We start from the raw sequence: 26368 nt of genomic DNA on the forward strand, positions 1-26368 counted from the left end.
TATAGAGCTACAAAGCATAATCAGAAATGATTCCTCTTCATAGTCCAGGGGAAATACGACTTTTGTAGGAACAAGGGAATGAAAGGGTGTTTATCCATATTGTATTCAATTTTAATAGGCTGCTGTCTTCAATTTTAAGACATGGGTATAATTGTAGGATAAGCTATTAAGGGAAGTCTAATAGTGGCACAGACTTCATCTTTTTGTGTTTAGGTTGAAGTAAATATGAGGGTCATTTTTCAAAGGGGCTGCATTGGAAGTTTTCCTGAGTTATCAGCCAGCAGCCCCTGGTTGCTCAAGACCATGAGCAAAATAATAGGGCTAGTAAATTGCATGCACTAGGATAAGAGGAGACACTTGTCTGTATCTGATTCCAGAGGGTCAACATCAGCAATTTGGATGAGCACAGACTTCTAACACAGCAGGTTCTCAACCTGTAGTATGCATCAGAACCACCCAGAGTCCCCATTAAGATGGGTCTGGGAATCAGCCTTTCTAACAAGCCCCGAGGTGTGACTGATGCTGCTCTCCTGGATCTTATGGTTTGAGAACAAGTACAACTAAAGGTTCAAATGAGATCATTTAATCACATGGTGAAGATGAACAGAATTTCTTAAGGTACCTTAATTTGTGGGGCTTTGCTTCTCTGAGCTATCATATTATTTTGAATTTATGCTTTGTATAAGGACTATCACTAGGATCAGAAATAACTGGAAACAATATGCTTTGGGGTAGCAGAGTATAACCCAGGAACAAATAAGCAATGGGAAAAAGAGCTATAGATTCTGTGAATAGGCTTGATAATGAGGCTGAGTTCTTCCTAGAGCAGAAAGGGGCAAACTTTAATTGGCTAGTAATGGCGAAGTCAGCCTTTCATTATGAAGAGGGGGAGGCATGGACTCTACAGAGAAGCAGTAGTCAACTGGAGCAGAGCAACCGGTTGAAGAACAGAGACAGGTTGGTGAGGTAATGATGATGGAGCCACGTAGGTAAAACCAAATCCTATCTATAGAATTAGCACAGCACAGTTACATATATTCCTTTACTTTTCTTTAGTCAAAAAAAAAAAAAAAAAAAGCAGAGTATAAAAGGATTGGCTAACTTTATTTTTTTTTAACGTTTATTTATTTTTGAGACAGAGACAGAGCATGAACAGGGGAGGGGCAGAGAGAGAGGGAGACACAGAATCCGAAACAGGCTCCAGGCTCTGAGCTGTCAGCACAGAGCCCGACGCGGGGCTCGAACTCACAGACTGCGAGATCATGACCTGAGCCGAAGTTGGCCGCTTAACTGACTGAGCCACCCAGGCGCCCCAGGATTGGCTAACTTTAAAGCAAAAATAGACATTTGCATATGACTTGAAAAGGAATATCATATATTAATAGACTGATTAGTTATTGTTAATTACCTTCTGTGACCTCACATATTAGATTCCTGAAGCAGTGGGCCCTGGCCTTCTAATGTGGCCACTGAAATCCATGCATTTGATCATGCTCTGAATGATATAACATAAGAAAATAAAGGATTGCTTTATTCCTGGTTCAGTTCTCAATGAGAAGAGACTCTATTTAAAGTTTTAAACTTATAGTTTTTAATGTTGCTTTTTTCTTGAATTTTGCTTAACATTAAACATTAAAGAGAATGAATCACACACTTGCTTATTATTTATAGAATATAGGTGCCATATCATGATGAGGGAAATTCAGAATTGTCAGGTTTTATAGAAATTCACCCTTTAAAACCTCAGATATTTAATTCTACAGTTGTTAAAGTACAAAGGATAATTCTCCCTTATAGTCTGTCAGCCAGCTCAGAGCCAGGAAGGTGAACAAGGAGGTCCAGCTTACAGTGGTGAGGAAGCCCTTAGGCTTGAACACTGAACAGCCTGTTTCCTACTCCTCCTTTGCCATTGGCAGCTCTGTGGCCTTGGGCAAGTCACTGGACCTCTCTAAGACTTAGGGTTTTGTTTTGTTTTGTTTTGTTTTGTTTTGTTTTGTTTTAGGTAAATGGGGATAATAAATGCATCTATTTCCTAAGGTTGTCTTGAAGATTTAGGTGAGACAAAAAGATGGAAAACAGTCCAGAGAAGCTCTGTGGGATCTATGGGGCTTTAGTTGATATAAGAGTAACAAGGTGACACAGTGCTTGATGCTGACAAGCCAGGGGATAGAGATTTTATAGAAGGCTCCTTAGTCTAGTTCATTAATTAGCATTAGTGAAAGGTAGGCCTGTTAACATTTCCTAGGATCCTATCCCTGTATTCCTTCTTGCCATGAGGGGAAAAGGAGCATTGACAAAAGTGAAACTAATTCTTATGAAAGTTTCAAGTGCCTTTCTGTAATCACTGTTAGCAGATAAGCTAGCAACATACTTCTGTACCTATTTTGTACCCCAAAACACAGAAAAACCAGAAAAACAAAAGTCAAAGTTATATATTTAAAGAGCTAAAATATATCTGGGAGTAAATGAAAAATTTATGTTAAATAACATGGTAACAACTACAGTACAACATATCGAAATTTAAAATAAGGAATAGGTGAATTGTGGGTTTTCCTTCTAGGAAAGGAATTATAACCTGGGAGTATCAGGAAAACAGAAAGAAAATAGCATATAAGGATTGTCCAGTTGTTATCTGGGAGATCATTTGTTACAACATGGAGTTCCTATGTATGCAATCATGATCGGTGAGAATCTGTAAAATAATTTTTCTGGGTGAAAAGAGGCAAAAGTTTTTATGGATTTCATTTTGAAACATACTGAATGTTGGTAGAATGAACCATGTGTATACTTTAACTTTACCACGTATATTAGCTGTGTGATCTCAGGCATTGTCCTCTCAGGCACTGTATTATAATCCTAATAATATTAGGAAGATTAAGTGATTTAATGTCTATAAAGAACAGTGTCTGGCATAGGGGTCATTGCCATGTACATATTAGCTATTGATGTTACCTATATTATCTATGCTTTTCAAAAGGCAAGTATATTAAACATACCTGGGAAAGCATCCTTCCTTGGCTCCAAGAGAAATCTAGACACTGAAGAATTTGAAATCTAGTGGTTATAATTTTTCTGTTTTCTTGATCAAAATAACAAACATCCTGAAGGATTTGAAATCCAGTAGCAGCAATTTTCTGTTTTTGTGATTGTAATAAATAAAGAAATGAGCAAGCATTTCTCTGTTATATTGCCTTATCTGAGTCTAGGTTTTGAAGTAAAATTAACTTTGTTCTGACATTGAGAGAACTCGAAATTTTCTTTTTCATCGTTTAGTTAAATGGAACATAAAATTTATTTGTCAAAATACTCATTTCTGTTTAAGACATCGGTTTTTCAGAATTATATTTTGTTTTTGAACTACTATAACATAATAGTGATTTTGATTAAGTTTATATGGAGTCATTTTCAGCTCATTTATCTTTTCAGTTTGGTTTCCTAACTCCTCAGCTCCTTTCCCCCCAAAATCCTTATAAAAACAAACAACAACCATACATACATCCCTTCTGTAAAGAGAAAGCTGCTAATCTCAAATTCTTAACTAGATTATCCAGTTTGCACACATTTTGGCTTGTCTTAAAGTTTGTATTTCACCTGTCTCTGAAGCAGACAGACTCAGCTTTCATTAGTTCTTAGAATAATACTTGCTGTCATGGATTAAGCATTTGGCAGGTCTTTCTTTCCCTGTATACACATACCAAAAGTTGGGAGTAGGGGAAATTAAAACACATTGTGTGTGTGTGTGTGTGTGTGTGTGTGTTATAAAAAAACTTAGTGCTTAATGCTTTTGGTTATAAGTGTGACAGAAAGTCCTATGTTATTCATTTGCTGTGACTTTGTGTAGTTGTCTGATTTCGTACTGAATCCAGCAGTATCATTTGATATTTTTATCAGAGCCTTTAAAGCTTATATGCATTGTGTATGTATAAGGAGTTTCTCTTTGTTTTGGGCTGTTGGAATATGTGACTTACCCAGAATCCAGTGATCAAGAGAAAAAATAGACTAAATCATATTTTTATTATTACTTCATTATGAAAATTCAGTTGTCTTTAGAACATAGAAATTCCTTTATATCCAATGAAATAAAGCTCTACTTACATCTGAGAAATCTATGTTTCAGAAATAACTTGGTGGTCAATACCAATTTTGTTATGTATAAGTATGTATGTGAACTTGATTTTTATTAAACAAAAATTATTTGCTGAAATTGTTTGTTAAAATTGTTTGTAGAACAGTTCAACTTTACAATTAAGCTACAACCTGAAAAATTGGACCATGAAGTACAATAATTCTAAGCTTGATGTGTTATTCTCTACTTTCAAATTAAGAAATGGATATGTGTACCCAAATCTCAATTTAGTGTTTCCTAGATTTTATTGTTTTTTTATTAAATTTTTTTTAATGATTATTTATTTTTGAGAGAGACAGAGTGCAAGTGGGGGAGGGGCACAGAGAGAAGGAGACACAGAATATGAAGCAGGCTCCAGGCTCCTAGCTATCATCACAGAGCCTGACACAGGGCTCAAACTCATGAACCTGAACCAAATCATGACCTGAACCAAAGTTGGATGCTTAGCTGACTGAGCCACCCAGGTGCCCCTACTGTTTTCCTCCTGAGATGTCAATGAAGTTTGAGATATTCCCTTCTTAAAATATTTTCCTTTTTACCAAATTTTCTTGGGTTTAGTTCTTTTGGAAAATAGTGTGGATGAGTGCTTTTCTCTTTGGCTAAAGCAACTAACCAACAGAATTATTAATTGTGGGTGTGTTGTATCCTTTGAAGAAGTTAATTTCTCATGTATGCTGTATAAAATGACGGTGACATTTCTTTCTATTTGAAAGAAAGTCTTATGTGCTTATAATTCCACTCCCCGCCCCCCCCCTCCCCAATTTGGAATATTTGAGTCATGCCAAGGATTAATTTGGTTTGAAACAGACAGAAAACGATTGAGTGAAAATATAGAAGTGTATTCAGCTGCAAATGAGACTACTCAACTTCAGAAGGAACACTTCTAAAATAGGTGAAGGATTAAAACTGCCACCAGTAGAACTGGAACTTGGGCAGCTGGTGACATAAGCTCATATTAGCATTGGCAACACAAAGGGAGCAATCTTGACACCAGAAGGAAGTGAGACCAAGTCTTGAACAATTTCTCTTATGTATCAGACACAAATAGTCTTTTCTTCAGTATCAGACAGGTATGCATTCTTGTTCCGAGGACTTTATCCCACTGTCACACTTATTATGGTTAAGTCAAAGATAAAAATTAAAAAGTAAAAAATCCTTTTTTAATTTGAATTTGCTTCATGTGTTAAATCTAGTAGTATATAAGTCTTGTCCCTAATCTGTGCTGTTTAGTTCTTACTTTTCCACAAAGCTGCATTATAGGAGTTGCTGCCAGATTATATTAGTGCACCCATATATTTATAATGAGGACATTGGAAGGACATGGTGGCATCAGAGCCTCGTGGCCTCATGCTTTGTGTTAAAGAGGCTGCAAGGCAGTTTTACCGATATGGCCTCGCATGGTCTGTCTTCAGTTTCAAACTCAAGAGATATTTTTTGTCAGCAGCAGGGTTCTAAGTGTGTGTGTGTTTGGAAAATGAGACATTTGAGTATCAGTAAGTAAGCATTTGCTGTGAAGTTGCATAATTATCTAATTACTTTTGTTGAGATTGCCAGTGAAAACACCACAGAGAGATGGAGGCACCATGCTGGTGGCTGGTGGGCAGTGGTTGGGGAGAAAGTAAGCAGTGGAACTATTTCTAACAAATTAAAAATAATGTTTATTAAAAAATAATAATGTTTATAAATAATAGTTATTTTTATCACAAGGTAAGCATTAACAAAAGAACTTTTGAGGTGCTTGTTAATCCTCATTACATGTTTATAATTTCTTTTCTTTCCACACTATAAAAAAATGAAGGTCCATGGAATTGTGCGGCGGTCCAGTTCATTCAATACAGGTCGAATTGAACATCTGTATAAGAACCCCCAGGCTCATATTGAAGGAAGTAAGTCATTTTCTTTACTAAAATTTCTTTCTATAACTTCCTGTATTATGATAAGGTATTTTCAGATGTCATTTTTCTCAAAGCCCATCAAGTTGCAATTATTTACCGGTGAATTGCCTGCATTGAATTCTATCTGCATGCTTTGAAAACCCTTCCATTGCTTGCTGCCCCTGGGCCACAGTGTCATCTTGGTTAGTCTGTTACAGGATATTGGTCAGGTGATACTGCTCAAGGGACCAAGAGTAGACATGCCTTTGATTGCCCTTCTCCAGGTGTCCTTATCCCCTCAAGTAAGATCAGGTCCATATTCTCAGAACACTCCTTTACCTTTTATGTTTGGTCTAATGTAATCAAGCCAAGTAATCTTAGTACATGTATTTAATTTTTAAAATAATTTGTGAAGACAGGTCCAAAAACAAATGGCAATCAAAACTATATTTAATTGCTTTACAGATCATTGCAGTTGCATGTTTTTTTGTTATTAAAATTGCCTGAATGTAGCCATATAGTCTACATAGCACAGTCACAGAGTTTTCTCATTTGCTCTTTACAGCAGCTCCTAAACTTGTGAGTGAAACCATTTTACAGATGAGGAAATGGAGGCAGAGGGAGGTTGTAACTTTATTGAGGTCATACACCATGTAAAAGACAGAGCTAGGACCAGGACACTGGGTTTTTAAACTCCAAGTTCAGCCGGCTCTGCTTGTCCAGTTTTTCCAGCTGGCAGGGATGATTCAGTCAGTTTGTAAAGCATAAGTCATTTTGTATTCATTTCAGAGCATCGAATACTTGGAGTTTTGGGTTACTTGTACAAGTAGTGACATCATCAGGAAGATGATCTAGTTGTCTCCACTAAAGGCTTTTCACCTTTATATTTAGTATTTAGTGCATCCTCCTTGAAAATTATGATCATTTTTGTGCAAAGTGAAGAATGGCACTACCATTGGATCTAAACATAGATTAGTATTATGTACAAATAATGTAAAGATCAAGCTAGCAAATTGCCCATCTACAATGTGTCAAATTCTTATAGTAATGAAGTCAGTGTATGGATCTACTGAGACTTAGGGTTAGAATAGGCCAGTTGTTCTTTAATCAATTTAATCAATTATGTCACTACATCACTCATTTCATGGATGGCTTAAGGATTCATGTTTATGAAGTACTTAAAAATCACCAGATAAAAGCATCTGATTCACTATTACCCAGTGTATTACAGAGTTCTTTAGAGAATATATACATTAGTGTGAGATTTTCTTTATCTGAATATCACTCTTATGTAATATACCTTACAACTATCTGGGAACCATAAGATTCATTAATTGTATAATATCTGTCTTCTGTCTTGATATGACTTTTATTTTTTAATTAATTAATCAATCTTTTATTTTTTTAATGTTTATTTATTTTGTGTGTATGAGAGAGCGAGAGAGAGAGAACACAGAAGTGGGGGACAGAGAGAATGGGAGAGAGAGAATCCCAAGCAGGCTCCTTGCTGTCCATATAGAGCCTGATGTGGGGCTTGATCTCACAAACTGTGAGGTCATGACCTGAGTTGGAATGGAGTTGGACACTTAACCGACTGAGCCACCCAGGTGCCCCTTGATATGATTTTTTTAAAACGTTCTTTTGAGTTTTTAAAAATCCTCTTTAGACATAGGCAACACATGTGAATATCTTTCTACTCTTTAGGTTCTTTAAAGATGAGAGTTATTCTCTGCTACTCCAAAACCAGTCTGGTTTTCAGACATTTAGAATATACATTTCCATTTTGATATTTTTAAAAATTGGGCTTTTGTTGTTTTCTTCTATCTGATGGTATGTTTTTGAATTCTAAAGACATGAAGTTGCACTATGGTGATCTCACTGACAGTACCTGCCTTGTGAAGATCATTAATGAAGTAAAGCCTACGGAAATCTACAACCTTGGAGCCCAGAGCCATGTTAAAGTAAGCCATTTTCACAGTCACATTTCTTTGCTATGTTCTTGAGTTGTTCTGTATTTTGTCTGTTGTTTCTTAATACAATAATACAGGCACTGCTCCTAGTCTTCAAGTTTAATTAATGAATCTGATAGAAATACTAATACTTTTTAGAAGTGTATTCTGTTATTGAATGATATAAAATCTTACTGCTAACATTAAAATAGCAGTATTCCTTTATTTTGGATTGATCTTGTAGTCTGTTCTCTGCCATTTCAAATCACATTGTGAATGAAGTGTTTTGTTAAAATATTGAAAAATGTAACTCAATAAAACTTCTATTTTAATATTAATTTTTGGTAGTGGTTATATTATTGGCTGAGAAAGTAATATTTTTGAGTTAAATAATATGTTAAAATTAACTGAATTAACTTTTTATTATAAGTAGTAAAAATCATGGGAAGAAAAGCCTCTTGTCTCCTTAGTATGATACAGCTAATGTTGATTTTTTTCCCCTTAATTCAGATTCTCTGGTAGTCTACCTACCTCTCTTTAGTTTTTCTTTCTGGAAAAAATTGCAGTAAACTGGAGTAGCCCATTCCTAGGGCTCTACTAATCTCCTTAATTCAAGTTTTTGTTATATTCACTTGAGTGAGCGAAATCTGAAGCCAGGAATGCTATGAATTCTATTTAGATATTTATTCAATCAGGATAGTGGAGCTTAGAAATAAAAGCAAATAACTCTAAGCTAAAACAGTCCCTCTCTCCCCCCAAATCAGAGAATCTATCAGTGATTTTTTCTGTTCAATGAATGAATTCAGCAGTCTTATTTCAGAATTGTATTCCTTTATATCCCCAACTCTGGCACAGTGGAAGCTATATGTCTCAGCTAGTTTAAGGGACAAATTATAAATTTCTAAATAAAATGAAACAGGTGTGAACATAGTGAGAGAAACATAATGGTAGGCCCAGTCTTATAATTGATATCAAATTTAAAAATAGTGTATAAATTCTCATAATGTACATTTTTCTCTCAAATATTAACCTTGACAGATAGCTACATATCAGTAAAGATGCTTCTTATCTGTGCTGTCTAGGAAAAAAATGTTTTTCCTTTCTTAATCTCTGATGATACTGTCCTGTATCCAGCATTAAGCTTTGGGCTGTGAAAATTATCAAGGTTTTTCAGTTAGAGCAGAGCTGGTTTTCTAAATGATTCTGAATGTATTTTCTCATTTTGAAAGGGTATCTTATGCATACTATGCCTGGAGAGATTATCACCTGTCTTTTCTATAGAGACATAGTGGCTCTCTTTATCACTCCAGGAATGAAGACTATTTATCCCTAACTGGAACAATCAGTCCATCTTCCACATTGTAATTTATCTAGCTGCTTTTTGGCCTTCCTCACCAAAATGAGAGTATCTTCCAGGCAAAATAGAATGTTTTGGAATGAATCCTCTGTTAATCAACTTCCTTTAGATTAAGAACTTTACTTTGTGATTCTAGATAGTTTCTTACCCCTGGGGCTATAAACTGGCATGGTGGGAAGCTAAAGGAAATTTTATGGAAATTTATTTATAGAAAGTCTTCCCCTTGTCACTTTAGAATTAAATGGATCAGGCTTCTTTTTCCAAAAAGTTCAAAAAGTTAGTTGTACTTTTCTTACTTGAGTGAGCCTGTTACTGTGTGGTTATTATTCTGGAGTGGTTGTACTGTAAGTGTAGAAAGTGTAGGAGACTGAGTTGTTTCATTCAAAGTTGCTATGTATGTGAAGTTTATCTGTTTTCATTGTGTTTTGCCGGCTTCACCTAAAGGCCAGTTAATTGGCAGAAATGGTGTCTAATTGAATATGAATCTTGCTTTGTCAGATAATTTAGCCCTTTAACAAATATTTGCATGCATGGTGGAATAGAGGATACAAAGATGTATAAATCCCACTTCTGTCACGGAGGGTCTAAACTTTTGTAGAGGTGATTTGTGGCAAGTGACAGAGGCTGGCACTAGTATCTTAGAGTCTTTAGAGAAGGGTGAGAGAGAACTTCAGTCTGAAGAGATTCAAGGAGAAGATTTAGGGAGGAAATTTGCAGACATAGTGGGAACTGGCAGTTGAAATGGAGGCAGTAATGTAAGTCTAAGAGTCAGAAGTGAGAAAACTTGGGACACATTTTTAACATGATAAGCATTCCAGATTGAGCGAAAAATTTGTTGAAAAATGGGACATAAGGCTCTGTAGATAGTTGGGCTACCTTTCAGTAGCCTCTGCATATTTAAAAAAATTTTTTTAATTTTTATTTTTGAGACAGAGAGAGAAAGACAGAGTGTGAGCTAAGAAGGGGCTGAGAGAGAGAGAGGGAGACATGGAATCTGAAGCAGGCTCCAGGCTCTGAGCTGTCAGCACAGAGCCCGACGTGGGGCTCAAACCCACGTACTGTGAGGTCATGACCTGAGCTGAAGTCTGGTGGTTAACCAACTGAGCCACCCAGGCGCCCCGGCTCTGGATATTTTTGAACATGGGGAAAATAGATTTAGAGATGAGGTTTACAGGTAAGTCTAGTGGTAGGGCTTCAGAAGAGATAGGAAGCTGTCAGATGAAGATGGCAGGAATGAAGTAGATGATACAGGATGCCTGGTAGGACAGACCTCTCTACTGATAAGATATGGGAACCAGGGAAGAGGGAAAACAAGGTTCCAGTGCCGAGGGGACCAGACAACTGCTGGTACCAATACCAGAGCAGGCATTCAAGGAGGGACTGTTGGAATCAGACAGGGTAAATGAGAAGTTCCTTCACCCTGTTTGATTCCAGGGTACTGGCAGTACTTGAAGGACATTCAGGTGAAACAAGTCATGAGGTAGTTTCAAATATGTTGTGAGAGAGACTAGGGGTACAACAAATGTAAATTCAGCTCTGGGAATTCTTGCAATGCAAGATAGCAGATAGAAAAAGAAGAGTAGAGGCCTGAAGATTGAACCTAGGGGACAGGGGTGTATTTAGAATGGGAAGAGGAAGAGTAGTCACTGATAACAGGAAAGTGGGAGATGGACATGCAGGAGGGTGGAATTGTGTCACAGAAGTAAAAATCAGGCTATTTCAAGCAAGAGGGGATATCGGCATTGCTAGATACTTCTAAAAAGAGCATTCTAGCAATATGATAGAAGAGTTAGCTAGCACAGAGGGTTTAGAAGTTGAGGGGTTATAAGGGAAATGTAAATTGAGTGGATTCTTTTCTAGAAATTTCCTGGTCTAAGGAAGAGAGCATATCTGATAGATAAGGCTCACTTTAGCATCAGCTGCAGGTTGCAGGGTGCTTCCCCAGAATTTCTGATTCATAAACTTATGTTTTTAGGACATGTTGATAATGCTGATTCTGGTCTGGGAATTTCACTTTGAGAGCCATTGTTCTAATGTTTCAGGTTTTTTGGTTTATCTATTTTTGATATGTGTCTTAAATGCATTCTTTTTAGGCCTTCTTTTTTTAATGTACCAGCTTTTTGAATTTGGTATAAAATAGTCCTGTTCCTTGACAGGTAGTGAACTTGTGTGCTTTTAAAGCCTAAAACTATACCTACGATCATGAATGATGAGAATGGAGAGTCTAAGGAGAATCTGATATACATTTATATCAAAATTCTTCACATTCACAAATCTTTTTCCGAGAAGTATGTAGTCCATGAGAAATAACTAGTATTTTAGGGGAATAGTATGAGTACAAACCGCTGTTAGGATGTCCGTTAAAAATCTGTGTTCCACGTTACTATTTCTGCTGTGAGCTAATGTCTGATTGATTATCAGTCATAGAAGGAGTGGGTGTGGGTCAGGGGCTGGTGTGATGGTAGCTGGGGATGACAGACTGCCCTGTTATTAGGGAGATGTTCCTCAGTTCCTCAACCACTCCAAGGCTCTTTGCATTGGGCTTCAGTTGTCTGCCTGTTCTTTTAGCAGCTTGTTAGGGGGTTAGGATGGGAAATATATATGTATATATATTTGAAGTGAATTCTCAGTGTTAACTTTGTAGGATTTATTGTATTCTTAGACACTAGTTTTTAAACAAAAGTTCTTTCTGACTGTGAAATGCTTGCAATAAGGTTAATTAAAATACATTTTTATTATTTGGTTTGGAGCTTTTAAGAAGGACGATTCTAATATTAGCACATTTTGTATTTTCTTTTGAATCCGTGACTTCTAGACTGGGCATTGTTTGTGTTGGCTTCTCTTTGTGCAGGATAAAGTCTTCTATCACTCTCACTTCCAGTTAATTTGCTGTGGGCTATGGTATGCTAAAAGTAAGGAAAATAAAATAATAGGAAGTTGGTCTGGTTTCCTGTAGGAAACCAATGAAGATGAAATTGGTTCTTGGAATAAACCCACAACAGTCTGGGAAATACTGACTGAAGACATTTTTCTGAATCATAAACAGAAAAATTATGACTCATGAAGTGTGGGTCATTGAGAGGCTGATTTGATCTTATGTGGGAGAAAGTGAGAGATGACGGAAATGTACTAGTTATTAAAAGTAGTTAAACCTAGCATGATGACATCATCCAAGTAGGAACAAATTATCCAATATTTAGTCCAGCCCATTTTGATGGAGAACATGTTTCAAAAGCCTGCTTTATTGTTCTTTTCTTAAAACTGTGTAAATAATAGTTTTTCAGTAATTTCTGTCTTAAATTTCTTACCTGTTCAATGTTCATTACTATTGTGATTTTGGATTTTTCCACCATTCCTCCAACTTGTTTGGTACTCTCATGTCATTCTTGAAGCTATAGTGTTGGATGTGATCTTTCTATAATAAATCTAGTCCAGCATTAGTCTTTTTTGTCTCACAGTGTCCTGTTGGAGTTGCCTTTTTTTTTTTTTCAAAGAAATGAAAATTATACAGTCATGGAATATTACAGCTAAAAGAAACTTTAGAAATGATTTCATATGGGGACCTCTGCATAGCTCAGTCGGTTGAGTGTGTCTGACTCTTGATTTTGGCTCAGGTCATGATCCCAGGGTTGTGGGTTCTCTGTGCTGAATGTGGAGCCTGCTTAAGAGTGTCTCTCCCTCTCTCTCTCACTCTTTTTCCCCCACCCTCTCTCCTTCTCCCTCTCCCTCTTCTCCTGTCCTTCGTCCCCCTTTGTATGCACGCATGCTCTCACTCTCTCTCTCTTTCTCTCTAAAATAAAAAAAAAAATAAAAAATGATTTCATATGCTTTTCATTTTATAAATGAAGCTACTCAAAGTCACACAGCTAGTTTACTGGCCAATCCAGGATTGGAACTCAGATCTCTGTATTCTATAATTTATTTTAAGGACCATGCAAGAAAATGATTTTCTCTGCAGTAATAAATGTAATGTAAAGTAGTTCTCACCATAATTTTTTTCTTTCCCCACATACCTAAGTTTCTTCTTAAGCTTACTCTTTTCCCCCTGTGTCTTCAGTGGAGACAGAAAGTCGTTTACTCTTTTTCCTTCAGTTTTGAGAAGGATTTTCAAATCCCTTCTCAGTGTTGCAGACCATTATTAAGTCTTTATCTTTTTCAAATTGAATAACTCCATAGTTTTCATTAATTTTCTAACTCTTTAATGACATTTATTTTGTTTCATGAAAGTTAGGAGGCTGTCTTTTTACCAGAAGGTAAACTAGAGCATGACCAAGTGAGCAGGAGTGGGATTCCTTGTCTGGTTGTGTGGGACCAGTCAGCAAATTGTGAACATGGAAGCACAAAGGAGCTGAGTCTAAGTTGTCCTCATGGTGGGAACTTCCAGCCCAGGAAGCTAGACAAGAAGCAGAGCTGATCGTGAGCCAAGGAGCTAGCATAGTGGCCACGCACCAAGTTAGAATTGGGAAGAGATGAGAGAAACACCAGGACAGGGAATGAAGCTGGGAATTAAAAAAAAAAAAAAAAAAAAAAAAAAAAAAGAAAAGAAAAAAAAAAAAAAGAAAAAGGCATGGGAATTAGACAAGTGGCCCTTGGGAAGGGGACTGAGCTGTTTAATTACCTGAGTTAAAGACTGTCATCTCCAGTGGCTTTTTCCTGGCTTGTTCTAGGAGTTGAAATTTATAGCTGGAGAGCTGACCCTCATATTTATCTCCAGGAAGCCTAAACCTCTTGTGGCTTCTCTCATTGAGGGGAAGGGGGTGGGTGACTTGATGCATTGGAGAATTGCTTATGGTAGGAAAAGGCAGGTGCCTAGGTTGAACATCTGGTTACTGCCTGACTAACTCAGTTATAGAACAAAATAAAATTGCAACAACGTGGCCCTGTGCTGTGTAATCATAGCAAGGGTAGGGGTGGCCTATTAAAACCCAGAGCAAACAGCAGAGAGGACTGTTCTTCTGTGTCCCTGCTCATTCATTCTTTCTTTTTTCTTTTTTTTGGGGGGGGTTATCTTGGGGAGCCCTCAGGGAGGGGTGAGTAGAGCAGGAAAATGTGGGGTATAGCTTGCTGTTAGGACAGGAAATGTGAGAACATCCTTGTATGTGGATGAGAGTCTAGCTCCATGTCCCACACAATTGCATGCTAGATTTCATTAAATCAAGTTGTGTGAATGCAGCTATCTAACATGTGGTCTGGTTGCTGCCTTTTATCAAGCCCTATGCCAGCAGGATCAGGAGGAGGCTTACAGATGCAAAACAATCTTAGTGTTATCTTTCAAAAAAGATCACATTATACCACTTTGCTTTTACAAAAGACCTGAATTAGTACCTGTTATCACTAAAATAAATATGAAGAGAATTTTCACTTTTATGAAAATAATAGGTCAATAGCAAAAAATCAGGTTCAGTGTTTGTTTTGTATTGAGGTGTTGTAGAGGCAGCCTGCACCCTGAGCAGTGAGAGTGGCACATCAGACTTCTTCCCCAGGAATTACATTCAGCATCTCAGCATCAAGACACCATAGGTTTGAGCAGTGTTTGTGAGCATCTGTGCTTTATCTAGACTTATTTTGTGCACCTGTTAAGCAGGATGTGTCTTAAGGTATCAGGAAAGCCTAAGAGAGGTTATTTTTTGGGTCTGGGAATGCTCAAAAATTATTCCATATAAATTAATGGTAATTGTTCCTTGCTTTCATGCCATTTTGGCTTATCAAAGTTTTCCTAGAACTGTCTACTTTTGGATAGTGGGGGAAACCTGCAGATGATCATGTCATGGGGCAGAAGGGAGGAAGGTTTTCATGGGACACTATAGGCAAGAGTTCTTAAATCAGGGATGCACATAGAATTCCTAGGACATACTCTAAAACTTTAGATCCAGGCCCACTCTAGACCCTGGGCCTTGGTGTTTTTTCTGGCTTTAGATCCTGGCCATGTTACATGCCCCTATCAAAGGTATGTGACTTTGATAGAGTGCTCAGTGCTTTTAAGCCTCCATTTAGTCATCTATAAAATGAGCACCTTCCTTCAGTTGTGGGTCCTTTCGACATGCTTCTATCTATAGTCCTTTATGCTTGCTTTTGATTGTTGATACTCTGTCCTAGATATCCACCTGCTTGTTCCCTTAACTACTCCCAACCTTTACTCAAACATCAACTCCTCAAGGCCCTCCTGACTATGCTGTTTACAATAGCAACTCCTGGGAATGGTGGCACAGTCCATCCTGAGGGGGAGGGCTAACAAATGAATTTAGTAGGAACAAAGGAGGGGGGACGGAATTGCAAATTCGCTATTCTGCTCCCCCCAACCTCCAATCCCAGTTTGCTGTTTGTCATACTTTAGGCTAACATGAGGCAAATTATTCAGGGAATCGAATGCATGAAGGTAACACAGGGAATCTACATGCCATTCATTGTTTCATCCGCCAGTGATGGAGGCCTGCCCTTTGCCACAGCAGCTGTTTGAAATTATATGCAAGAATGTTTTCCTCATTCAAATGCCTGTAGTTCCTGCCTCTGAAATGTTAACTTGTTATGTCCTATTATAAAGGGGAAAATGATGTTTTGGGCCCTTTGATTTTTATGAAGTGAGCCATAGTATTTTGAGGTGGAAGAGATCTTGGCGATGAGCCAGCTTAAGCCCTTTTTTTTACAAAACACCACTTGGAACTTCCATTTGATGAGCAGCAGAGTCTACTATCTAGGCCGGAACCCAGAACTGACACCACTTGATTTTCTTGTCACACAACTGATCTAAGAAAACTGAGGTTGGAAAGGCATCACTGAAATATCAGGGGATGATAACGTAAGACTCTGATGTTTGAAGTTTTACCTCTCTTCTTGTTCCAACCACTTTAATACAGTGAAATGAAGTTTTGATACAATAGGTTTGAATTAAAAGCATTGTTTTTTCCTTAATGGAGGGAACTGGTTGTAATTGATACCATATGAGTAGTGTTTGCATAGTGAAGAAGATCCCCTAATACAACAATACAAGATGTAATGGTAGCACATAATTGATATTAATATAAAATTAGTATATAAGGAAAATAGAAATCTACAGTACTAAATCATCAGGAATAAGCACAATCTTTTCGGCTAAGATAATTCAATAATAGTTTTTATGTCAAGTGCCTGTACTGTGCTAGTGTGTAAATAAGTTTCCCTAAAAGCTATAGGATGCTAATAATATTTGCTACTTATGGAATCAGAAGTATCAATAGCTTGATAGCCAAAATGAATAAATTGTTCCTATTTGGGTACTTTTTTAAAAAAAGAAAAAGCCAAGTCAGTTATATGACTATTATCAATTAACCTATTCTATAAGATTTAAAAATAAATATTTCCATTTTAATACTACAAATATATTTTTGTCCATATATTAGTATATACAAATTATAACTCCTTATTTGGTCTCTGAAGATAACTTCTTTTGTTTAGCAGATAAATAAATTAATATAGGCTTATATATTTTGTGAGGTTTAAAATAAGTTCTTGGGGCACCTGGGTGGCTCAGCTGGTTGAGTGTCCGACTTTGGCTCAGGTCATGATCTCGCAGTTCAGAAGTTTGAGCCCCACATTGGCTCTGTGCTGAAAACTCAGAGCCTGGAGCCTGCTTCAGATTCTGTGTCTCGTTCTCTCTTGGCACCTCCTCCCCCGTCCCACCTTGCTTGCACTCTGTCTCTGTCTCTCAAAAATAAACATAAAAAAAAAAAAAGCTAGTTCTTTCATTTTCATGTGGAATTCCCTTTTTATATGTAATTCTTTTGTGTGCTCACAGCAGCATAAAGTCACCCTAATTGTTAACGATTATGAAGGTACCTTATGGGCAGAAGGCTTTACCTGGTAAAGAGCAATTAATACAACTTTGAGAATCTGAGTATTAATAAGGTATGTTTGCAATTAGGCCTAATATCCATGCCTTCAGTGGTGTGTCTGTTTCTGGAAAAATTAGCTCCCTTACAAGTGAAGTGAGCAAGATGAATGGAGCAACTACTGGATGCTCTTACTCTGTGTAGATAGTTGGCTTGCGTGATACAAATCTCTACTTTTAAGTAAAGTTGCATTTTGTATGTTTTTGTTCCATAGCTCCATTTCTTTCTGATTGATTCTGTTGATCATCACCCATGTGGGCACAGTCCCCATGATATCTAATAATTTGGTAACCACTTTAGTTTGTTACAAGGAAATTGTAGTATAAAACCTTTTCATTTTATAATTTAATGTTTAAGCTTACAGCGTATAAACTCCTCTAATGTAAATATGGCTAATCACTTCCTATGGTTCTTAGAAGGAAGTTTAGCATTTTTTATCTTATATTCATGAGGGTAGAGCAGGACTTTATAATGCTTGTGGGCCTCTGTGTGTCATCTGGCTCAAATTCTTTCTGGAAGCCTGTTACAGATTTGAGCAATTGAATTCAAATCTAAAACCACTTAAAAAGTCCTTTATAGTCCATTAAGAATTTATATGAGAGAGAACACTCTATGAAAGTTCTCCTCTCCCTGTTCAAACAGATTGTTCTGTTTTATTAGATCTAGGTGGTATTGTAATTTTGATAACAGCTAATAACGTTTGGAATCTTGCTTATAATTAGTAGACCACACAAAGGTATGTTTGTTGGGTTTTGCACTCTTAATCCACTTATTATTAAATAAAATCCAGAGTATTATTTTAGCTTTGCAATAATTAAACTAAAATTAATGCAAATAGGTAAATGTTTATCTTAATATCAATTTCTAGATATATTTATAAGTACAAATAGTAAATAGTGTAGGTACTATGCGTGAAACTTTTTGTTTTGGATTTTTAATGATGAAAACTTTGGATTCCCAATTAGATTGAAATGTGTAATTTGTATAAATTAAGATGTAGACATAGATAATAATTTAATATCACAGTTAGATGTATCTGTCATCCCAATCCTCAAAAAACCCCACAAAACACTTGTGTGTAAATTTAAGAATTTAAACTTAATCATTCTTTTAAGCACCTCCTATGGCCTGGTATCAAATATAATTCCTACTATATCCTTTTAATACAAGTGGAGTTTATAAAATTCTCTTTGTTAAATGTAGATCCTTAAAATTGGTATAGTAAAATAAAATGAAACCTTTTGTGTTTAAAAAAATGTAATGCTTAAAATCATTTTTATTTCTATTTAAGTTGTTAGGTATTGGATACCTTACAAGTGCCAAAAAGAAGTAAATTGTGAGAAAATTGCTGTAATTTAGATTTCAATTTTTTGAAAAATGTCTACGCTACTGTTTTTAGTAAAATTCATACAATGTGTACATCGTTTATGGATGTTAATAAAAAATCATCCGTGATGAATTTAAGTTTGCTTTCTTTACAAGTAAATATCCATAAAGGCTTGGTTGGGCTTCTTAAACAATGTTGTTTGTCATTAGAAAAACTTAGACCAAAAATTCCTTAAAAAAAATGTTGAATTTTAAACAATGAGCTCAACTTATGTATAATTATAGTGTTGATTAAAATGAAATGTTCTCCAGATGACAAATATTGTGTTAGTAGCAATTATGCAGTTATTGTAAATGGCAGATTGTCAGAGGTAAGGCAGTCAGTGTGAGCTTTTCATTTTGTTTGGTAAATCAGGGTAAAACCTTTTCCTGAATCTCCTTTCTAGTCCCACCCCCATACACTTTAGTTGTGTCAGTTGTTTTTTGTTTGTTTTTTTTCATGTTTATTTATTTTGAGGGAGAGAGAGACAGAGTGCAAGCCGAGGAGGGGCAGAGAGAGAGGGAGACACGGAATCCAAAACAGGCTCCAGGCTCTGAGTTGTGAGCACAGCGTCGGACGCAGGGCTCGAACTCACAAACTGTGAGATCAAGACCTGAGCTGAAGTCAGATGCTTAACTCACTGAGCTACCCAGGTGTCCCAGTTGTGTCAGTTTTTTTTAACAGTAAAATGTCTTCTAGAAATCAATAGTATTGACAAACATATAAGGGACATTCTTTAGGACTATTAACACATATAATTAATCCTGATTGGAAATATCAATCTTTACCTTTTACCATGCAGATTGTTAAATGGTTTAGTAGAGGAAAGTTTTGTTTGTTTGTTTTGCTTAGGTTTCCATACGGCTCACACTGGAGTGATTTTGTTTGTTGTTTTGACACTGACATTTGTCAGGACAATTCAGAGCCATCAGCACCACTAAGGAGGAGGTTGAGAGGCTCTTCAGTATTCTGATGTATTTCTCTGTCTTCCCTAGAAAAGAAGGATTTGAGTGTTTGACAGACAGTGGTTAATTAGTAGATCACAATATTTGAATTATTGGTAGTTTAAATAATGTGAATAAATACTTTTTTATCTCGTTGCTTTGCATTCGCTTTGTATTATTATGAAAGTGTTTTGGGTTAGTGATCTTTTCAGCGTATCACTTGGCAAGATTATTTAGATTGCAGTTTTGCAAAAATTAATTTATTGTAAATAATTGACTTAAAACTTCACCTTTTCTTGTCATTGTTTCATTTCTAAACATAACTCTGTAGAAGTTGCCATATTAGCTAAAATTTATTGACAGTAATAATGAAAAAAACTATTGGTTTTGGTTTATGTTAAATAATGTATCCTCACTACTCTTTCAGTGTTAGAAAGTTGTTGTACAAAGACATAAATAGAAATTCCTGGTAAGCTTCGGCATTTTTGTGGGGAGGCAAATTATTCCTGAAGCTTCCGTAGTCATCTGTCTAGATTAGAGCCATGTTTCTTTTTGGAACAGGGGAGGTTTCTGGTGCATGGAAGATTGTTGTGCTCTTTTATACACATAGATGGCAGCAAAGTGTTACAGACAGCGGAAGTCAACCTTGTACTTCTAATGAAAGATGAATGACAATATAAACTGACTTCTATCAACGTAGCTGCCTGTGTCCTGTAGTTAAACATAAAATAAGAAAGAAAGCCACTATTGATAACACAAGAATATAGGAGAATGAAGAAGGCTATGAGAAGCTATAGTACACTGAATTTCTGGACAAATCCCAGGTGGGGAGGCTTAATCTTTTAAGGTATGTCATCCACTCCTGTAAGATGATAGAAATCAGCTAAGATAATATGCATGTCAAAATAAAGAGACCGCTAAGGACTGAGGGGCGGTAGGGAAAGAGGGAAGTAAAAGAGAAACTATATACAAGTTGCAGCGGCTAGTAATGGCCTGCTGCCTGAGGGTACTGTAGAGTTTGGCCTGCATGTCTCCTTCTTAGTTAAGCAAGTTACAAAGAGGAAATGTCAGTCCACGAATCAGACAAACATTCCATGGGAACATTTGCTCAAATGTCAGCATTTTAGAAAATAGAACTGCAGTCTGTTATGGTCTGGTCCCCACACTGGATTTTCTATTAAACACACTGGTGCAGATATATATTTCTTCAGAATGGATTTACAATTAAGAAGTCATTTTATGTCTTAATTAGCATTCCTATATAATGACATAATCACTATAAAAGATGACAGTCATCATTATAATTAATATTTAATATGTGTCTGTTTCTGAGGACCTTTCTGTGGCTTCCCACAAATTTCCAAGGTAATTTTCAAGTTGTAGAATTGAATTTGGTGAAATCACAGACATGAGGATCTAATGAAGTAAAATCGTATTTATTAGAAACCTGAGATATGGAGGCAAGTTATAAAAAAGCAATTTGTAACATGTCCTGAACTATCGAGTCATGTCAGTATCTTACTAGTTATAAATATAATAAGGGTTCCTTAATACCTCTAATGTAATGGTAATGTTGTTCAAGAAAACATTTCCGTACTCTTTAGTTTTTTTTCTGATCTAGTCTCATGCGATTTAGTACCACAGACTAATCTCTGTGTCACAAAATTGATTCCAAAGGTGTGTATAACAACTTGCTCAAATGCAGTGTCTGGCAAGTCTCTCTTGTGACAGCAACTTATTTCTCACATAATTATTTTTTTAGTAAATTTGATATCTTAACAACCCTTCCCCTCATTTCGGGGTTCAAAAAATAACACTTAATATAATTTATTTCTCATACTTAATAAAGGCTTACTTGAGAGTATATTGCCATTCACTCTCTAGCCGCTTCAAGCAAACGAGGTTAGAAGGGAATGTGGTTTCCCAGGGTGTGCGGTGGTTTCCAGCCCCATTTGCTGTGCACTGTGATGGGCCTCAATGTTGTTTTAATGAAGCATAAAACATATAACGGTGGTTGCTTGTTACTTATTAATGATTAAATGGTTATACTCTGTCATATCAGTAGAAAAAGAATATACCCCCATATATATATTCTATTAAAAAAATCTATTTTGTTAACTTAAGTTTGTGTGCACAGATAGGTCTGTGTTACTCTCAATTTTTTAGTTGTGAGCTGTATAAATACAAGAGCTAAAAAAATTATGAAAATTTGAATTTTATTAATTTTGTGGGCTCTCAATTAAATAGATTTTTATAAGATGAACTTTCACAGTCATACAGTTCTTAAAACCAAAGTCAAGGATGTTCCAATTAGTCACAATTACATATAAATTTCTTTATAAATCGTTATCAAAATATCAAATATGTTTTCTTTATATTTATATATAAATATAATTTTTTTAGATTGACATCTGCTGTTTGGAAACAACTTTCAACTAGAATATAATATGTTTTGCAGGTTGACAGCATACTTTTTTTCATATTTTTTGTCCCTTTTTGGCAGTATTAGATTTAGGCTGTGTGCTTTTTCTTAATGGGATAGTATCATGCAGATTATTTATGTGACCTTTTCACTGCTGCAGTTTTCATAAAAAGGGCAGTGTTGCAACACCACTTCCTCCAACTTCTTGGTTTCAAAGAATCATACCTAAAAGTAGGCAAATCTAACAGAAGAACATTGTTTTAAAGCTTTTTTAAAACCAATATATTGATTTTTGTTAATATTAGCATTGGCACATCAATTTTTCTTGATAAAATGTTTGTAAATATTTTACATAAATAATTAAATGTTGAATGATTAGAATTTTAAAAAATTGCTTATAACACTTTAAATGGATTTTAGAAGGATGCACTTTATAAATAATTTTTGATGCACTTTTTAAACTAGAAAAATAGATCATGTATGGGTTGTAGAGGTCTTCCAAAATTTTATTGGCATCTTATAACCAATTATAATTTGTGATGGCTTTACATTTGTAAAATGACTAAATCCTATAAAATCTTAGATATTTGCAAATAATATAACAGTAGCTTATGTTATACTGGTCTTGAAGATTTCTGTTTCTTAATTATATTAACTTTTATGTAATTAGTTATGTAGGATTTAAATTGAACAAAAAGTAGGCTGCACTCTATTATTTGGAATTATGCTGTTAAAATATTTGTGTTTATAATTCTTAGCTTTTCATTCTTATTATGCCCAAACTGTGCTTTTTTAAAAAAAAAATCTGATAAAAGTATTTTAAAGTATATAAATATTCAATTATTTAAATTGATAGATGAGATAGACTATAATCCCAAAACATATTTTCTCGTGTAACCATTGTTTTTTATGAAGTATTAATAATTAGTAGAAAAATTAATATAAATGCCCTGAAGTCCAGTTTTGGCTCCAAATTTATCCATTTAAAAATTATTTTTTCTTTTTTATAGATTGCATCTTTATTTTTGTATTGAACAGTTAGATTCATAAATGTATTACCTATAGTTTGTATCCTTTGAGGGATGATTTTTTTAGATGTGATACGCTCTCTCATATTGTGGGAGATTCTTTTATATCTTTAGTGTTCTCTCTCTCCCCCTGTTTCTTTCTCAGTTTCTTCTTGAGGATTCTACTTATCAAGTTGAACATCTTTTATGATGATGAGTCTTGGTGGTGCAACTTTATTGGCATAAGATCCAGAGACTAATCCATAAAACACAATTACAGAAGTCTCCAAAGTATAAAATATTAACTTGTCATTTTTTGAGTTTTCCCTTTTGACAAGCTTCATTGATTTTTCTTTTTCTTGCTTTGTATGTTTTCTGCTGTGCTAATTCTGGAAGAATTTATAGATGTCATTATGGGAAAATATGTATTTTAACTGACAACATAAATATCTTGGTTATATAATTACCTGGTCAGAGATTTTAAGTTACAAACCGGTAAAAAATCATTCTTTATAATGTAGCATAAATTATACTTTGTATTTTCAGTAAAAACTTGTTAGTGAATTTGAACACTTTTTTTTTTAAAGAAATCTCAGTGTCAGTTGACATGCTCATGAAATATTTAATAGAAACAGTGCAGTTTAATTTTATCTTCTTTTATGATAAAATACTGGTTTACAGAGAGTTGACTCATCTTACTCATTTTTTTGCATTCATTGAAAACTTTTAATGAAATCAATTTTCTGGATGAGATTTACATTTCTATGTGTAAAACAACAAGTTCAGAGATTTAGTGCTTCCCTTTGCTTTTTAGGGGCATTTCATTTTCTCTACTGTAGTAATCTTAATTCCAGATGTTAACACATGGCATTCATGTAGTGTTCTAATTACGTTTGTTTATTATTTTTTTTAAATATTAGCTCTGTGACCTGATGCTATATGTGGTATCTTGATTTCTCAGTTATATAGATTTTGTTGTCATTTAGTGTATATTTGCAATCTTCCATGTGTATTAAGTAAAGACATGTTTGTTGCTACATATTAAATCTCTTACTGAATAGTCTTGTAGTTTATTTAAATTGTGTTGTGACTTGAGACCTTTATGTATACAGCATCATAAAATTAAATAAAATAGTTTTTTGCATATAGAGATAGCTTAATGAAATATCACCATAATGATGAAAAATTGATTGTTGGAACTTTGAAGACACTAAGAACACATACTTAAACGTGACTAATGTCTGAAAGTTCTTTTAGATATTTGTAATAAATCTGTAAGATAACTACATGGTTGACACATGAACTAAAGATTTCACCATATTGACAATTGAGATTGTATATTTAACCCATTTTTAATTATATAATTATTCTCTGATTTAAGCTTCATTGATCATACATGTGATGGGCATATTAAAATGTAAAACATTCTAAGTACTGGTATAGGGCATTTTTTCTTTATGAAGAGAAGTAAAAAGAATTGGACTTGTCAAATTTTTTTTAGTCATATAAGAGCAAAACTTCTGAACAACACATGTAACTTATCTGGGCCTCAATTTTCCTCATCTGTAAACAGGGTTTGAGACTTTTTGGGAAGTAAGGAAGAGTTAGGTTATGTGCTCTTGAAGATCTCTTTCAGACCTAAAACCTTATGATTCTGTGATTTATTTTTGCAGTGGTATTATTGCTTATTGATATAAATTATGTGTCTTGTCTAATGTAAATATAAATGTTAAAAATTAATGATGAAAACTTCAAACAGTCTCTTTTAAAAACTAATTTTGGGCAAGATTCAATTGACAGATTTTATTATATAATGGTTTTCTCAAAAAATATTTGACATACTCATTTAAAATGGGCTTATACCTTTTTAAGAATTTAATACAGAATAGTGGAAACTCAGGGATGGAAAAAGCATTATAGTCCATTTTGTCGGAAAGTACAGACTAAAATTGAGTGCTTTGTAAATTGTTGATCACACTGTTACCATGGGTCTATCTTATCTAGAAAAAATTAGTATGTGAATATTTTCTTTGAAACAGAAAAAAATAAGTTGGTTTTCTGAATAATACATGCTAAGTTTTCTTACATGTAAATATGTATATGCATTTCCATAAATTGATTCTGAGGTATATAAATAAATTTAGGTATATAAATAAAATTAGGTACTATACAGTGTTAATTTGTTTCTATATTTTGCTTTAGTAGTTATGTCTTAATTTCTGAAAATTTGTAGACAATTGCAGTAGAATGAATCTGTTGTGCCCCAAATTTGGTCATAAAGGAAAAACCAACCAACCAACCTATGTTCATGCCCTGAGTGTATTGAATATGCAGTTTGTGATTATGGAAACTAAGCTTCTAAATATTGTAAGTACATTTCATTAAAGTACAACCTCCCATAAATTTGTGTTTAGTGACATTACTTTTGGGGGAAAGGGGAGGGATTATGGTTGGAGTAGTTAAGGTTGAAGTATGTTTGGTTTTTAGGGTAATAGAGTTTGCCACTTATCAGTATTGGCTGCTCTATTAAATGTATGCTAAATTGGAGTTTATAATGTAAAATGTAGTGGTCAAATATATAAATGAATTTAGAAAACAAAAAGTGAAAGTTTAAAAAAACTTAAAAGATGTGTCTTTAAAAGATATTCAGTAGCAAAGTCCAAATTCACCATCTGGAAGAAAAAATATAAATTAAAAGTATTAATTTCCAAGGTGTTCATTTTTTGTTGATTTTTTATTTTAATAAGGAAGTGCTATATAAGGAAGTGTTTATAAAATTCATTAAAAAATACTACATAGTAATCAAAGCATGTCTTCTCCTCTTAGCTTTCATTGTATTTAAATATTGTATTCCCAGTAAAAGAGTACAAAATTATAACCAGCATAGAGTAGGTTATTTTTAATTATTCAGATTTCTTTTCTGTTTAGGGGCATTTTATGTATTCAAGGTGGCAAACTTGTTTTTAGGTTGTTTTTTCAAGCTTTTATCAGTCTTTTATTCATCCCAATTAGGGCATTCCTAAAATATTTACTCTGAGCGCTTTGTATTAGTTTTCTTATATGACATTTGGAAATCTTAAAAGTTTTGTGCAGTGATTACTATAAGTGTAACTTAAATAACTCAGATACGTAAAAGTTAGATTTTCCCCCACCTTCTTCTATGCAGTTACCATAAGGATTTAAGAATTTGTGTCTAAATGAAGTTATAAATTATATACAAATTCTTAGATTGGACTTTGTCTTTTGCTATTTACAATAAAAGCTTAAAATTTTTCAAGCAGATTACTTTCTTTGTGACTAAATTTTCATTATTTGAAGAATAATTACAAAAATAACTTATTTGTAATTTTCTTAATATCCTACCTTTTTTGTTTTTACTAATATAAGGGAATATTTAATCAGCTTTACTTTTGATAGCTAATTGAAGTTTTTTTTTTAAGCTATGATACAAAATTGGA

General features: G+C 34.7%; 1 protein-coding gene across 3 annotated transcripts in view; it reads left to right on the forward strand.

Moving 5' to 3' along the window:
- GMDS (GDP-mannose 4,6-dehydratase) overlaps positions 1–26368 on the forward strand; it is a 624172-nt gene that overhangs the window by 149352 nt on the left and 448452 nt on the right. For all 3 annotated transcript variants that reach the window (XM_019419915.2, XM_019419914.2, XM_053904946.1), the window contains exons 3-4: positions 5925–6012; positions 7852–7961. In XM_019419915.2, the coding sequence (XP_019275460.1) occupies positions 5925–6012; positions 7852–7961 (198 nt within the window). The remainder of the gene's footprint in view (positions 1–5924; positions 6013–7851; positions 7962–26368) is intronic.

This window comes from Panthera pardus, unplaced genomic scaffold, assembly GCF_024362965.1.
Source record: "Panthera pardus isolate Hobbes unplaced genomic scaffold, ASM2436296v1 HiC_scaffold_17, whole genome shotgun sequence".
In the NCBI taxonomy this organism is placed as follows: Eukaryota; Metazoa; Chordata; class Mammalia; order Carnivora; family Felidae; genus Panthera; species Panthera pardus.